Raw genomic sequence first — 17,261 nt, 5'->3', positions numbered from 1 at the left:
ACCTTCGGAACATCGATCCTTATTTCGTTTTCGGATTATCGGACCTTCGGAATAACGAACCTTCGGAATATCGCCACAAATGTTCTGATTAACGAACCCTCTTACGTTTTCGGATTAACGAACATCGAGGAATAGGCAATTTACGTGTTTCGGAATTAGGAGCCTTCGGAATAAAGAACCTTCGGAATTACGAAGTGTAACCGAATAACTAATGTACTTAATCAGTTGTCAATCCAATTGTTTTAGTTCTGGTAGAAATTTTTTGACTAAACCTAAATTTATATAATGAAATACAAAAGAACAAGTGGAGGAAATGACATCATTAGCTCACCTTATGAATAGGCCCTATTCATAAAAAACATGACTAGAACTGTTTCACCAGAATAATGCAAAGCTTTAAAATTCAATAACGTCGTTGTCGAGACGTCGAGACCTTTCGGCCACGGCACCTCCATGGTGTTTACTTCTTCCATATCTTTATTGCTACGTTGCCACTCGGTGGGGTCTGGGGGGGGGGGGGGTGAAATGCTCAAGTGTTTGATCCATCACAATTGATATTGCATTTATATTGTGCTAAAGCGTCCTTTTTATGTTTTATTTCGATAATATTGTTGCGATATATCTAGTTTGTGAACATGAACATGGGAAACAAAAAGAGTTTGAAATTTCTATCACTATCCCCCCCCCCCCGAAAAAAAAGGACTGAAGTTGTGTAGGAAAGGGATTGGCGTGCGTCTGTAATCCAAGCTGTGGGGGAAGTTACAAATGGATGCAGAGGTTGGAACTCTGGTCACGTTTTGGATGGTGACGTTAAAGGTCGGTCCCAAACGTAAATAATCATATCTGATTGATACACGTCTGACAAAAACTCAAAATCCCCAAATCTCTAAAGAATGCAAGCGAACAGAAAAACCGGAATCAGAATCGGAAGCAGAATAGAAAAATATTTAAGTTCAGCTGGACTATACCCATAAATTTTAATTCGGCATTCAATTTACCCGAGACAATACTAATTCTATATCACAGACAGTCTTTATATACATTGCCTAGCAATCCAGCTAGTTTGCATTCTTTCATTTCCACATTCTAAGCGCTAGCCTGGCCTAGAAAAACAAGCAAATGAAATCAACACATCAAGGAATGTAAAAGAAGGCAAACGAACTTAGTACCAAAACAAACAAATCTCTATTTTCCAATTTGCTAAATACTATTTTGACCAAGTGCTTTAAGGATTAAATTGTTATCGGACGAACTGGTTATTAGACGAAATGGCAATTAGACCATTTTGGATAATGAACGAATCGTTGATAGAAAAAATTAATGAATTGAAAAATGATGAAAAGAAATAAATCTAATAAATACATTAAGTAAAAAAACAGAACGAATGATTCGCCATCACAGATTAAAGTGGGATGACGTCACTATATTGAAAAATGCATTTAATACCTTCTCTTTTTTTTCTTAAATTATGATACTGAAATAGGAAGAGTACTTATTCGAGTTGTCTCACTGATCTCTCCCGAGATCAGTGCTCTGTCTATTGATAACTCTGGAGAAAACATGATTGCGCCCTCTATCTGAATAAATATCATAGCTTATTAGTTAAACAAATCACAGCGGCATTTTGCTCTATTTAAACATGCATTATCTTCGTAATTTATTAGATTTTGACAAATTTTTCATCATTGTGCTTGGTGAATTTTAAGCTATTTATTTAGATGCGAGGAGGCACGATAACTCAGTCCGTACAACAGGGGTTTCAGATTCCGGTGACCGAGCTGGTAAGCTAGAGCCCTTGGAAAGGCACCAATCCTCATTACAAGGTCCCTTGGATAGGGACTTAAGCTCTCAGTCCCCTGGTTGCTTGCTTGCTTATAAGCATCCATGCTTTCTTATATAGCAACCAGGTTTTAAAAAAATCACCAATTAACACCATATAAATGTTCTTAGCCGGGTCTCCCTCTCATCACTCTCTCAATACGTCATTCTTCTTTTCATCCAGGGCAAAAAAAATATGTATATATACAAGGGCCTTTCTGGGGGCTCCTTGTTGAAAGCTCACAAGCCAAAATGGGCTATAAAGTATTACTTTCACAGTGGACCCTATAGAAAATCAGGCGCACTTTCAAGCAGGCGCAGACCCCTTGAGAAGAAAAGCAAGGTGTACCCCCCCCATTGGAAATGTTGCATTCAATTTTTTTCGGGGTATGAAATATCCTTCATTTGTGGGGTTGAAAAACTTTCTTTTTTTTGGGGGGGGGGGCTTAGTCAAAATTTTCCTCCAAAAAATTGCCCTCCTCTTTTGGGGGAATCCACAATTTACAAGCTTTGCTTTTTAGTGGATCCCCCTCATTTCCATTTATGCTCTATATCATACTGGTTTTTTTTTGTCTGTTTTACGAAGTAAGAATGCCCTTATGTAAAATTGTACTTGATTTGTATTGTTTTATATTACTTCGTATTATGTTTTGAATGGAAATGAAATAAAAGAATTGAATTGAGAATCCTGGATCCGCCTCTGCTTTCAAGTATTTTTAAATGAGGGGGGGGGGGTGGTCCTTTTCTCTTCTATTCTCTCTGACATCCTTACTCCTGCTTCATAAAATCTCATCCTAATAACAAATGCACAATTCCTATCAAAATGTTAATAGCAGCCAATCAAATTAAAGGGATGGTCAGGGCTGAAAATATTTATATCTTTATAGAGTAGAATTCATTGAGCAAAATGCCAAAAACAAATAATAAAGTTAGTGAAGTTTAAAGTTTAGCAATATTTTTGCTGATGACCTTTTTTTTTGCTTGTCTCAATATTTTTTGCCTGTGTACCCCGTAAAATTTTTGGCTTCCGCCGCCAATGGATGTAACATCATCAGCCCTCCTAGTGAATAATCATGACTCTTCTCAGTTTTCACAAAGTATTGCTTAACTTTAAAATTCAATAACTTTGTTTTCCAATTTTGATGAAATTTTCAGCATTTTGCTCAGTGAATTCTACTCCATTTATTAAGCTTTGAATACTTTCAGCCCGGACCATCCCTTTAAAAAATCTGTGATCTAAACCGTTATCGGAAATAGGTTAAAAGAAAAGTTCATCCAAAGGAAAAGTTGATATGAATTTAAAAAGAAAAATCCAGTGAGCATTACACCGAAAATGTCATCAAAATCGGATGTAAAATAAGGAAGTTGACATCTTGAAGTTTCGCTTAAAAACAGTTGTAAGTACATCCTGGGACCCATTGCATAAAACTTGCCATAAAAAACTCTGGCAAAAAAAATGATGCCGTTGCAAATTACACATTAAAAAAGTCTGGCAAAAGAAAAATGCAAGACTTTTTTATTGCAAAAGTTTTATGCAAAGGGTCCCTGGTCGGTATGCAAATGAGAGGACTGATAACGTCATCCACTATTTCTTTTGTAATCTATTATATGAAATATTCTAATTTTCTCCTCAAGTGAAACAAAGATGAATTCCTTCCTTAACAGTAGAATTAGCATTATTTTAATGCTGTATGGTTTAGTCAAGTTGGCCCTTGTTGTCAAATCCGTGAAAAAATGAAATATTGTATAATTCAAACAATAAAAAACAAAAGAAATAGTGAGGGACATCATTGACTGTGTCATTTGCATGTCATTGAGTTGTGCATATGAAAAATAAGCGAAACTTTAATGTCCTTTCTTATTTTACTTTCAATTTTGAAATTATCAGCATCACGCTTTTTTGTTTTTTCTCTATTAATTCAAATCAATATTTTTCTAAGGTGGACTCTGCCTTTAATATGACAAGTTTTATGACACAGGACCCTGCTCTTGCACTAATTTTAACTCTCATTCAGCCATCTAAATTTTCTTCTTATCTTAGGTATTTCAGCATGACTCGATCAATTACAGGCCCCATAAGACAACATGGAACAAGCAATAGAAACTAATCAACAACCATCTCATATCACAAAATTCAATAGACAAAAGTATTAGTTTTTGTGACTGATTTTTAATCACACCTTCACAACAATAGATGTCAAATGTTGGATAGAAATGAAAGAATCATGTCTCCTTGTCTGTCTCCTCCTCATGACCTTTGACCCAACGATCATTCCTGCAGAAAAGATTAAAGGGAGAATATGAAAAGATAATTAGGGGAGCGAACATTTTGAGCATTTGTTGTAATTGTATGTGATTTTGATATGTAACTCTTTGATGTCATCACTCATAATAGGCCTTTTTGGGCCGGCCGTCTGCTGACGGTTGGGATTTTTTAAATAAAGAATAACCTACTACTACTTTGATTCAATATCAAAACAAAACTGTGTGGCATCGTCAGCGGAGCCAACATTAAGAAATGTCAATGATTCAATATCAATATTAAAAAAATTAGGTGATGAGAATCATGAGACCTTATCAGCTCTTTCATTAATGTACAAACAACTATTTAGAGAAAATACAAACATTTCACACAACCAATTATTCAGTGAACTTTTTTCTCTTGTTTTAAAATGAACCATACTGTTTTGGTAAAATTGGTATTTTGACCCTGAAAAAGACTGGGGGGCTGTTGATCATGTGATCACGAAGAAAAATTGGCAGGCACGTTACCCATGAGAATATCTACAAAACGGCAAGATTAAATTTAGCAAATCTCATTGCTAATTAATTATACTAATCTATGCATTAATAAAAATGCCCCTTTACCGCAGATTTTGGGTTCAGTCTCTTTATAGCATTCTGGTCAAATGTACCTTAAAAAAATTCAATATCACATTTATTTCCTTATGCATTTTTATTGTTTTCAAATTTACATGAATTTCTGTTTTTCAACATTATGTTTCATTTATTGTGTTTTCCAATGGAAATTTCTGGATACTTCATTCTTGGCCATTAAAACAAGATGAAATTTGTACTTTCAAGTCTCATGCAACTTCTGAGACCAAAATTGTAACCCCCGGGTACGAAGTTCTGAAATAAAGCAACATTTCGTAAGTGCATGCAGACCCAAAATTGCTCAAAACATGAATTTGTGTACAAATTCAATTGTTGCTTTAGCCAAAATTCAGAAATGTATCATTTATTTCCTTTTACTGATTAAAATCAATTAATTTTATCTTAGTCAAATCTAAAAAAAGTCCCTGACAATTTCCTTTAAAAAAAAAAAGAAGAAAAAGATGTTAAAAAAAAACATGGAAATGCATAAGAAATTTAGAAAACAATAAAATACGTAAGAAAATAAATGGGACTTTGACATTTTTTAAAAGGACATTTGATCAGATTTCTTTAAAGAGTCTGCAAACCAAAGATTTAGCAATTTAGGGGCATTATTTAGTTAATTAGAGCATTTTTTTTTATTTTACTCATGAATTAGCATAATTAATTAGAAATAAGATTTTGTGCAGAAATTGAGCTAATAGTTTTGGAGATTATGCCATGGGTATCGCGAGCGCCATTTTACGTGAGATTGTCATCTGGAATCATGGGGGGAGGGGGGCTGATTAAGACCTCCACCTCTTATTAGGTATTGAAATAGCCCAGTATATTTAGGGGTAATAGGTTATGAAGATAAAGGATTTTGACAGTTCAGAATGACCCAAACGCCATTGTATCAACTCACCGCTGGGATCTCAATGTCTCCATCGTTGATCTGTTCAATGATATCATGAGGGTTCTGTCCTTCCACGGTGCATCCTACAGACTGAGCCGTTCCCAAGACTTCCTTGACTGTTCCCTTGAGTTCACGAGCCATGGAACGCTCCCTCATCGTCCTGGCGATGTCAATGATGGCGTCGATGGGGATGTTCCCACTGTGTGAGACTGTACGAAATCAGAACAAAGACTAAATCTTTCATTCAAATCTCATATTTATCTGAATTGCATGAAATTCAAGGTTGAAAATGTGAATAACACATTTTCCATATTCAGGTCTGCTTTGGCATTATTCGACAAGGTGAAGAAGAGAGCAAACGTACTTCTCCGGGGGGGGGGGGGGTGCTTCAAGATGCTGAAAATGAACAAACTGGTTATAATGTGCATTCTGGACAGTCAGTGGGAAGGGACCTTCAACCCCCTACTGCATAGTGCCTCCACCACCTACAGTAGTTTCACTTTCTGTATCTGACCTATGTACCACTGACTTTAGTCTGATAGGTTCTGAATGGTCAGTTAAAGAATAACCACCACCCCCCCATCGCTTAGTTGCACTTACTGTTCTTGACCTTCTTTCTATCACGAGGAGGCTCCTTCAGAGCTCTAATGATGATAGTCAGGGGCCTTAGGCCCAAAATTTGAAGTTTTGGGACAGAGTTTACAAAAGCACCAAACTTTCCCTATGTCACTATTAGGTCAATAGCTTCATTTTTTCCCACAGAACAAGGTGTTGAAAATTGCATCTTCATGCAAAAATATGCTAATTTATGTAAATTAGCAGTAATTTATGCATGAAACCATATGCCAATAGGAATTAATTAATAAAAGTTAATCAAAAAGATACCAAACTTTAGGAAAGTCTCTATCAGGTCAATAGCTTTAATTTTTCCCACAGAACATGGTGTTGAATATTGCATCTTCATGCAAAAATATGCTAATTTATGTAAATTAGCAGTAATTTATGCATGAAGCCATATGCCAATAGGAATTAATTAATAAAAGTAAATAAAGAGATACCAAACTTTAAGAAAGTCTCTTTTAGGTCAATAGCTTTAAATTTCCTTATCAAACATGATATTGAAAATTGTGTCTTCATGCAAAAAATGTTAATTTATGTAAATTAGCAGTTAATTTATGCATGAATAGTGAAAATTAGTAAAAAGGAATAAAAAGAAACCAAACTTAAAGAAAATCTCAATCAGATAGATAGCTTTAATTTTCCCTATCAAACGTGCTATTGAAAATCCTGTCTTCATGCAAAATATGCTAATTTATGTAAATTAGCAATTATTTTATATGAATAAATTAGTCCATTTCAATGGATATTAACAGTAGAAAAGGGGCCAAACTTATAAAGTACCCATATCAGCTCAAAAGTTTCAATTTTACCAGCAAAACAAGCTATTGAAAATCCTGTTTCCATGCAAAAGTGTGTTATATTATGTAAATTAACAATAATTTATGTATGAAGCTGTATTCCAATGACTAAGCAAATACTACATAATCCGTACGCCAACCCAAACAGTGGCAAAAATCGAGCCAGAGCGGCCAGAATCGAGCCGAATTTAGCCCGAATCCTCCGATCATCGCAAATGACGACCTGAATAACGACCCGAATCGAACGATTATGGCCGAATTCGCCAAGTACGCCACCAAATTTCCAGAAAGTGTGCCAGATTCTTTTGAAATGGGCTATAATTTACCGATTCGGCAGCTATTCGGATGCCATTTTTCTATTTTCTGGCCAAGTCGTCTCGCTTGTATATATTCTTTGTATTCAAGTAATGATTCGTACGATATGGAGAGGCAAGAGTCAGACCTTTACTCTACGACTGATACGAAGAGGTCGTAATCTTCCCAGAATACCACCAAATGACTCCCAAAATACAACCGATTATCATCGGAATACATCCCGAATGTGGCCCAAATGAAATTTGTTGTAGCCACATTCGGGAGTATTTTGCAGGTATTCGGCTGGTTTTGAACATTTTCAAAACGAGCCGAATTTCTCCAAAAATGTTTTCTAATCCCTTCTGAATTTTCCTGCATTCGGGAAGGGAGAACAGAGTGCTCCAAAGTCCATCTTTATGTGTATTCGGATATATTTGCAGCTGATTCGGTTCCGGTGTTACCCTGTTTTAAGTAAGCAATCCGTTTCTAGATGACAAACAAGAATAGGATGCAACTGTGGTAAACAGTCTCTGCAAAACATTCAGATGATAAACCAAAGTACAGTCGCAAGAATACATCACGTCAGTCCTGGTTTAAGCTAGGTTTACACCAAATTCGGACATAATCTGCCCGATTATGACCTGATTCAGATGGATAGGGAAGTTCCCCAAAGAGAGAAGAATGGGTGTGGAATATGTTGCGATTCAGTGCAGAATCGCCAAGAATTGACCAAATCAATTTTGGCCATCCCCCAAAAAGCAGAATGCCAACTCGAATAGTGGAAGAATCAACACAAGCAAGTCCAGAACAAGCTGAATGTGACCCGATATCTCTGATTTACAGCCGAACGATGGCCTGAATGTGGACCAGAATCAGAACAAATGTGCCGAGCTCGGACGGTTCGGGACAGTTATGCCCAGAATGATACAAATATGTCCGAATACGCCCAGAAAACTTCAAATGCCTCCCCTAATCCAACTGAATTTCACCCGAATACTTATGTGGCCCGAAAGAAATTCGTTGTGGTCACTTTCGGGAATATTCTGGAGGGCATTCGGCTGGTTTTGAACATTTCAAAATGAGCTGAATTTCTCAGTGAATGTTCCCGAATTTTCTCGCATTTACGAAGGCAAAACATAATATTCCTGAAACCACCGGAATACGTGTATATGAATGGATTCGCAGCTGATTCGGTTCCGTTCTTACCCTAGCTTTAAGGAAGGGTTACACCAAAACCAAATTCTCCCGAACAAATTCGGACCAATTCTGCCCAAAACGGCCTGGATTCGGTACTTATTTATCTCCGATTCGGGGAGCTCCCGGAATCGATTCGGAAGGATTCGGGACTATTCTGTTCTCCCTCCCCATCGGGAACATTCATGGAGGGATTCTGCTTGTCTTGAAATGTTTAAAGCCAGCCGAATATCCTCCAAAATGTTCCCGAATGTGGCCAAGACACATTTTATTCAAGCCACATTCGGGATGTATTCGGATGGAATTCGGTTGAATTAATTTTGGGGAGGCATTTGGACAATTATTTTGGGAAGTCAATAGCTCTGATTCGGGACCTATTCCAGACCGATTCGACTCTGATTCAGTCTAAAATTGATTGGGAGAATTTGGTTTTGGTGTTACCTTAGTTTTAGAGATAGAGATCAATTCATAAGCCAATAAAGAAAAATCACTGAAATTATTCAGGTCACCGTCAATGAAGGGACGACAGAAAAAGAAGAAGGATCAGGTCTCTTCGCTCAATTCTGATGTGTCCCTGTTCTAAAAAATGTACATAGTTGTTAGAGGGGCAGACATGGACAGCTTTTTCTGACATGAGAACCATCCATATACCCTCCTCTTTCTGACAGGGGAAAACTCTACTTGGGGAAGAAATCTGACCTCTTGATTTGCTTTGAAAAGAAAGATGAAATACTGGTTTATCTTTTCCATATGATTTGGGGTTTTTTTAATTGTGAAAGGGATATGCACAGGATTTATAATTTGCATAAATTTGCATTTTAAACATGATACCCTCCTTTGGTCGCATGGAAAGTCACCATAATAGATGAATTGTGGAACAGTGTCTCATATGCATAGCGTTGTGCTCTTCCCTCAGTTTAAAACCTCAAAATATGATAGTTGATGAGTTTTATACATATTTGCAGAAATTTTGCATAAATTTGCATCGATTAACATTGAAAATTGATTCTTATTCAGGAACTGTACAGAAATCAATCTAGATTTGATGCCCCATCAAAATAAATCCCAAATACCCCCCCCCCCAAAAAAAGAAATAGGCTCCTAATATAGAAAAGTTTAGGTCTGTACTATACATATACATATACAGTAATTTACGATGAATAGTGTGATTTTGCATAATTTTGCATAAATTATCACTATGAAATAGGATTCCAGTCATTAATATCGAGGCATCCTATCAATAATTAATGCTTTTCGTGCCAGTGACACATGTGGAAAAAAAATTGAAATTTTGACAATTCTTTATGTCGATATATGATAAAATATATGTTTTTACATCTAATTTACATAAAATTTGCATAAATTGACCTTAAGAATTGATTCATGCTCACCAATTTTATAAAAATCGACCTGCAGTTGAATATTTAGCAAAAGACCCAAATTCACAAAAATTGGGCATTTTGAAACTATTTTTAGTGAGATATGGTGAATTATCATTTTTTTTGCATAAAATTTGCATAAATTAGCATTTTAAAATAGGGTGCCCTTCGCCGATTTCGGGGCACCCTATCTAGAATTAATGCTTTTGATACCAGGGACCCACATGCAAAAAATTGCACTTTTGTAAATCCTGTCCCCAAAATTTTGCTAAGGCCCCTGACTATGAGGGACGAAGTGCTTGGTACCACACTGGCCTTGACCTCAAGTAAAGAATGACCCCCCACCTTCCCCCTCTCTTATTTTAACTTACTGTTCTTGACCTTCTTTCTATCACGAGGAGGTTCCTTCAGAGCTCTTATGATAAGGGACGAAGCACTTGGGACCACACTGGCCTTGACCTCAAGTAAAGAATGACCCCCCACCTTTCCCCTCTCTTATTTTAACTTACTGTTCTTGACCTTCTTTCTATCACGAGGAGGTTCCTTCAGAGCTCTGATGATGAGGGATGAAGCACTTGGGACCACACTGACCTTGGCCTGACGGTTCTGAATGGTCAACATGACGGTGATCTTCAGACCCTTCCATTCCTGGGTTGCCTTGGCGATGTCATCACCAACCTTCTTGGGGGACTGCAGAAAAGAGACAAATAAAAAGGGAAAACCATGATGCAGTTTAGGTAGAGATAGATCCCACAAATCACAAAATATACATTTTTTTAAAGGGCCAGCTGCCAAGCTGAGATAATGGAAGGTTCATCATAGTCAATTGAACAACCAGATTGACATGATAATACTTCTCCAGGGCTCCACACTAACCCTTTTTTCTACTGGTCCAACCTGTTTATGTTTGACCAGTAGATACCCAGTTTTTGTATTTTGTACAGTCCTAACCTAAAATTTATTGCCCCCCCCCAATAAAAAAATAAAGACAACATAAAAAATGTTGATTTTATTTTGCTGTCTTTACTGCTTATATTGCCCGTCCCCCCCCCCTAAAAAAAATAGTAAACACAACATAATTCACGAGAGCCATTGTTTAAGATACCAGAGCCATTTTAATAATTAACAAAATACGAGAAAATATCACTTTTATCAGTTAGATGTACTTTTCACTGGTCATGTCGGACCAGTAAATCTGGCCATTTCTGAAAAGTTACTGGCCCGACAGCAATTTTTACTGGTCTGGGACCATCGGACCAGTGCCAGTGTCACATGATGACTTCTCCCTGCCTCCTCCATCTTCATGGCATTATTCAGACAAAATAAGTTTGGTTTGGTGATCCAATGTCATTTTATTAAACTGATAGATGCACTCTCGAAATTACTGCAGACTGCAGTCATATTTTAAAAGTCGACTACGCATCTTCGGGGTATGCTTTGAAACCAAAAACAATGTTTATTAGGCTACAGAGAAAACAATCTTCATGAAGACTTGTAATTCTTCGCCTCATAGGAAGACGATTATGGTGATTGTACTCCTATGGATGTCACTGAACTTTGGGTTATGGGTATAATATTTGCACAAGAGCCTTCACTCATGCGCTACATTCTGCGGAACTCACTGCTTTTCACACTGTATATCCTTAACCCGCGACTATCCTACCCCTTTACTATTTGCTTAGCCCGGTTTCACGCCTTAACCCCGGACTATCACACTGCTCATGAATGTTGATTTTACCAGAGCGCAATTAATGTGCAATTTCGACTTCTGTGATTGGCTAATGCTTAGCACTGTTTCGTTTCACACTGCACCTCTTAGCACCACAATTGTGGTGCTAGTACCACAATAAGCCAGCTATCCATGCTTGTTGGCAGGGCCAGATAGTACCGACCGTGCTAGCCCATTTTTGCTAAAATAGTGTGAAAACGAAGTGGGCTAAGCCTAACCCCGGGATATTAGTGGGGCTAAGACCCCCCCTAAGCCCCACCAATTTCCCGGGGTTAAGGAAAAAAAAGTGCAGTGTGGAAAGCATAAAACAATTTTATGAAACGGGTGTGAGTGGTCACAAATAAAAAGATCTGAAAAAAGCTGAAGAATGTTGAAAAAGTCTGTAATATACCGTAAAGAGCTCCCATACTTTTTGTACAGAGGGAAAACCAAAAAAAAGAAGCTGAAATTCAGCTGAAAATCAAAACAAAAAAAATCGATCTGAAATCAGATAAAAATCTGAACACCCCCCCCCCCCACTGCTATCATGTTCACAGAATCATTGAATTTCACATAAAATACGGTATATTGCAAAGAAAACAACTCACCAGACCTAGGGGACCGATCTTAGGGGCAAGAGTTGAGGTTGCTCCGACTTCACCACCCACAGCCCTCAGACACACTGAAAAAAAGGAGGAAAAGGGAAATAAGTGACTGTCATGAAGTCTGGTTTTCAATATTGAGAAGAACCCATCCTTGGTACATAAAATAAATGTGTGAAAGAAAAAAATAAAGTGAAACATTGTTGGAGGTGCGATAGCTCAGTTGGTAGAGCGGGGGTTTCGGATTCCGGTGACCGGAGTTCGATTCCCAAGTGGTGCAGTGCACTAGTGTCCTTTGGTAAGGACAATTTATACTCATTACCTTAAGCCATAGGTCCCCTGGTTGCTTGCTCACAGGCATTCGTGCTTTCTTAGCAGTGGTAAAAAAACAACAACCTTGGTATAAAACCAGGACTTCATTTTGGAAGGGGCGGTAAATAATTGCCAAGTGTGCCAACACTTACAGAGCGTGCTCCCTAGGGGGTGGGTGCAGGGAAGAGGAGTTTCCCCCTCCCATGCGAAGCTTTTGGTGTTTCATAAATTATAATGAAAAGGAGCCGTCTCTCTGTGATTTTGAACCTTCATGACTCTTGTTTTCAAGTGATTGTTAACGCACAAAAAAGGAATACAATGGCGCTAAAGCGTTTTATCAAATTTTTCTTCCATGAAAAGGGTTCCAAGGGTATTTTCAAAGATATATCGAATACTTTCCTTGGAAAGATCAGATTTGATTTCAAACAATTTAGCGACAGTGCACATATCTTCAACTCGCAAAACGGAGAAGTGTATATACCGGGAGATATTCCTCCCCGCGCAGAGCAATGAAACTCTGAAATTTCAAAGGGCGGATGTTTCATCAAATGCAAATCTCGTACACCCAATAGGCTCTACTCCCGGGGGGGCCACTTACATTGACGAGTGGATACCATGCGCGACCAAAAAAACACGTAAAAAGGATGTCTTTTTCACGATAGGGCACGTTACGTACGTAACGTGATAAGGGTGTCAAAAACACAAAAATAATGAAAAAAGGGTATCTATTTCCCTTGGAAAATTACGTGTTTAGGATCGAATTTGCGGGGATGATAAAACAAAATCAAAATGTTTTATAAAGGATGTCCTTTTTGCCCCAACACTTCGTGTTTAGAGTCCGATTTGCGCGAGATGTAGAATATGGGGTCGTACTAAACCAAATGAGGTAAAGCCGACGACCGAAGGACCCGTAACAATAAAACATTCCTGTACTTGTTTAGGGGTTCATTTCAGGGAATATTTGCCAAGAGTATCGTTTTGTTTCCAATACTTGTTAAGGGTAGGGTTTCACACGCCAATACTTGATAAGGGGTGCATTTTCAGAATATGGAAATTACGTGTTTAGGGTGCTTTTCGAGACCCCATGGTCGCGCATGGTATCCACTCGTGAATGGAAGTGGCCCCCCGGGGCTCTACTTCAATTGATTTTCTAAGATTATTGAACTTCATTACAAGGAAAATAGTGTGCAAAATCAAAGATGAAACTTATGTGACTTATTGAAATTCAATAAAAATAAGGATGCCTAATTTCTTTGACTTATCCTGAACCGTTTCATTTTGAATTAGGCCTATGAAGACTTAAAGGACAAGTCCACCCCAACAAAAACTTGATTTGAATAAAGAGAAAAATGCAACAAGCATAACACTGCATTTCATCAAAATCGGATGTAAAATGTGAAAGTTATGGCATTTAAAAGTTTCTCTTCATTTCTCAAAACAGTTATATGCACATCTCGGTCGGTATGCAAATGAGACACTGATGACATCACTCACTATTTCTTTTGTATTTTATTACATGAAATATTTTTATTTTCTCTCATCATGTGAAATGAAGTTTCATTCCTCCCTGAACACATGGAATTCCATTATTTTAACATTTTCCTAATCGTTAAATTCGTAAAAATTGAAATATTGTATAATTCAAACAATAAAAAACATAAGAAATAGTGACGTCAACGACTCTCTCATTTGGATGTAACTGGCTCATTCATATAAACTGCATGTATTTAGTTAAAAATAAGCGAAACTTTGAAATGTCATAACTTTCTTATTTTACATCCGATTTTGATGAAATTTTCAGCATCGTGATTGTCTGATCAGGGATGTGTTACGAAGGATAGGAATCTCTTCGCTTTAGTACCAGCCTGCTTTAACCCCATCTGCGAGCCGACGATACGATATCGTCTTTAAACATGGGTTTTAACAATGTCTTTTCGGGTGTTTCAACAATAAAGGCATTTTCATTTGTCGACAGATTCCCTAAGCAACAAAATCGGATTTTAATTTGGCTGGTGCAGATTTTGATAATGCATTAGTACGTATAATTGGTATCAGCGAACAGAAATCACCATAATTCGAGTATTATCAAAAGCTAATTATCTCAGAATCACGCATGACCATGAATGGTTATAATATATTTTTCAAAATAGGTGAGCTCTTAATTAGCACAAATTATCGGCAAATGCTGAAATTTGTCAATTTTGGAAGTAGTTATAAAATTATATGTCTTTTTTCACGATTCTTTTGTATCATGTTGGCATGAAAACATCGCAAGAGCTTCTCTTTTGCTGTCCATAAGGCATAACTAATTTGACATTTCCAAGAGATTGCTGAAAAACAATGCTTTTAAGAGACAAAAGGCGTTAATACTGATATTTCGCTTTGGCAGAATCCATTCGGATCGAAGGGTAACATCGGCATGCCACATGGAATATCAAACCCTCGTGGAATGCTTTGTCAGTGACTGGGATGCTCAATTCCTATATATTTTTGAATGTATTGTGCTCAACTTTCCTATATCCTTCCTAACACATCCCTGGTGTGATTTTCCTCTATTCAACATTTTTCTGAGGTGGACTTAACCTTAGTTTAGGCCCAGTGTCATTCAAAATTTCAGACTGAATGAGGGCACAGATGTGCAGGGAAATAACAAAAATAGAATTTGATCATGTTGATAGTAAATTTGTACGTTTTTATTTGGCAGTGTATACAGCCACACGCGTGTGTCTTTACCATCCAGCCACACGCGTGTGGTTATATCCAGAACACCTATCTGTGGATACCGCCACACGCCGCCAGTAATAAAACACGTACTGGTATATAGGTCTGACCGTCTATATCACGATCAAAATAACCTCATTTCTTCATTAAATTCTATTCTAAACCCATTTGATGTCCTTAGATCGTTTCAATTTCATTTACGTAAACCCAAACTGTGTACCGTATGTCTACTACTGCGCTGCGCTAACGCTGTATGGGTCTGCCGCCGCCGCGAAGGAAGCCAGAATCGACACAAGTAGAAAAAGAGAATTTGCTGTTAAACAGACGACCGTTTGTAACAAGACAAGGAGAGAAGACGGTGAGAATGAAATTGAAACGATCTAAGGATATCAAAGGGGTTTAGAATGTAAGAATTTAATGAAGAAATGAGGTTATTTTGATCGTGATATAGACGGTCAGACCTACATACCAGTACGTGTTTTACTGTTATTACTGGTGGCGTGTGGCGGTATCCACAGATAGGTGTTCTGGATATAACCATACGCGTGTGGCTGGATGGTAAAGACACATACGTGTGGCTGTATACACTGCCTTTTTATTTAATAGGAGGGGGCCGACACAAATACCCTCCTCTTTTAAATCAGGAACCCGTACCCGTTTGCCCCCAAATTATGCCTTTATGGCTATGAAAATGTGGTGAAAAGGGCGAAGTTTTTTGCTCCGTCTGTGTGCAGACTGCAGTCACTGACAAAAAATTTCACCCTTTTCTCCGCAAACTTTTATTTTAATTTTACACATGAATTAGCAGTCTAATTGGTGATGCGGTTATTGGCAGAATTTCACCTAACAATTTTTCAGATTATGCCATGGCATGGATGATGGGTAACGTGTGCTCAATTTCGTCACCATCGATCGCCTACAACACCCCCCCCCCATACTTCAGAACCGCATGTGTCATGTGGATACGTTGGAATACAACAATCACATCATTCTCTATGAATGGGACCGAAGATACAATCCCAACAGTGGGCCATTACAAGAATTTTTCAGGAGTCTAGAAAACTGTTTTAATGGCAATTACCGATTTTAATCTCATTGGGATCGAATTTAGCAGGCATGATTCTTCGATTTGAGGTGGAAATTAAGTTGAAAATTCGAAGTGGCAGTGTCGGATGAATCCGATTTTGGAAACTACCGAAGAGTTGCACAAACCACTTTTCAACGTTGACGAAAAGGAAGAACTCGGGGAATACGCCCTCTATCGTTCACATACAGGTCGGTATCAATGCAGCTAGTGCAGGGGCATCGCGAAATAAAATCATATTTTTATCAACTTCTGTAGTTTTTCTTTCTTGATCAGTGGTCTGTATGAAATATTTATTTCCATGGTCTTAACATACCTTATGTTGGGGGCAGCCCCACCCCAAATAAATAATATATTTACACTTACTTTCTTCTCTTAGCTTTATCATGCATATACTTATGCTTATAGGCCTATTATCTTATGCACATTATCAGTTGTTCCCCATTCTTTCCCTTTTCCCCGCTCTAATGCACCAGTTTATTATACCTTTCTTTGTTACCTGTTTGACCCACCTCTCACTAATTTTATTGTTATTCTCTTCCCCTGCACTGTCTTGTTCCAGATCCTGTTTGATGTTGCATGCCTCATATCTTAATCCCTCTTGGCTTGAGGTCTTTCACTGTCTTGTTCCAGATCCTGTTTGATGTTGCATGCCTCATAATTGGCTTGAGGTCTTTCATTTGCCACACTAACTTCCCTTTGTGTCTGCCTACTCCTCTTCTTTCATCCCCTTCATTAACCTGATTGGTCTTCTCTACTCACTAAAGCCCCTGTTGTCTCCTTGTTAGTATTGCTGTTGAATGTCTGTGGTCTATATTATGGTTGTTCCACTTTATATGTTTGTCATTTTGCCTCCGACGAAGATTCTGCTAGGATCGAAAGCTTAGGCCCCTTTTGACTCTCTAATTTACACCATTGGCTCTCTTTTTTTTAGATAAGCAGTTTTCAGCAGCTTGTTT

General features: G+C 37.8%; 1 protein-coding gene across 1 annotated transcript; it reads right to left on the bottom strand.

The window, feature by feature from the left end:
• Positions 1–3,968: 3,968 nt before the first annotated feature.
• On the bottom strand, positions 3,969–16,475 carry LOC121416918 (60S ribosomal protein L12-like). The gene is made up of 5 exons (XM_041610446.1): positions 16,300–16,475; positions 12,192–12,265; positions 10,385–10,565; positions 5,600–5,799; positions 3,969–4,093 (listed from the first exon to the last, which is right to left on the bottom strand). Exons 1-5 carry the CDS (start codon positions 16,334–16,336, stop codon positions 4,088–4,090), a joined length of 498 nt encoding a protein of 165 aa, XP_041466380.1. The 5' UTR covers positions 16,337–16,475; the 3' UTR covers positions 3,969–4,087.
• Between the last annotated feature and the right edge of the window lie 786 nt (positions 16,476–17,261).

This window comes from Lytechinus variegatus, chromosome 6 (genome assembly GCF_018143015.1).
Source record: "Lytechinus variegatus isolate NC3 chromosome 6, Lvar_3.0, whole genome shotgun sequence".
Classification (NCBI taxonomy): Eukaryota; Metazoa; Echinodermata; class Echinoidea; order Temnopleuroida; family Toxopneustidae; genus Lytechinus; species Lytechinus variegatus.
The sequence above is the reverse complement of the archived record's forward strand: the minus strand, read 5'-3'. Positions and strand labels throughout refer to the sequence as shown.

Excerpts from the sequence above, each read along its gene's own strand:
- LOC121416918 (XM_041610446.1), bottom strand. The coding sequence starts at position 16,336 with ATGCCTGCTAAATTCGATCCCAATGAGATTAAAATCG. Across the intron at positions 12,266-16,299 it reads TCCCAATGAGATTAAAATCG|TGTGTCTGAGGGCTGTGGGT; the intron begins GTAATTGCCATT and ends CCTTTTTTTCAG. Across the intron at positions 10,566-12,191 it reads AGATCGGTCCCCTAGGTCTG|TCCCCCAAGAAGGTTGGTGA; the intron begins GTGAGTTGTTTT and ends TCTTTTCTGCAG.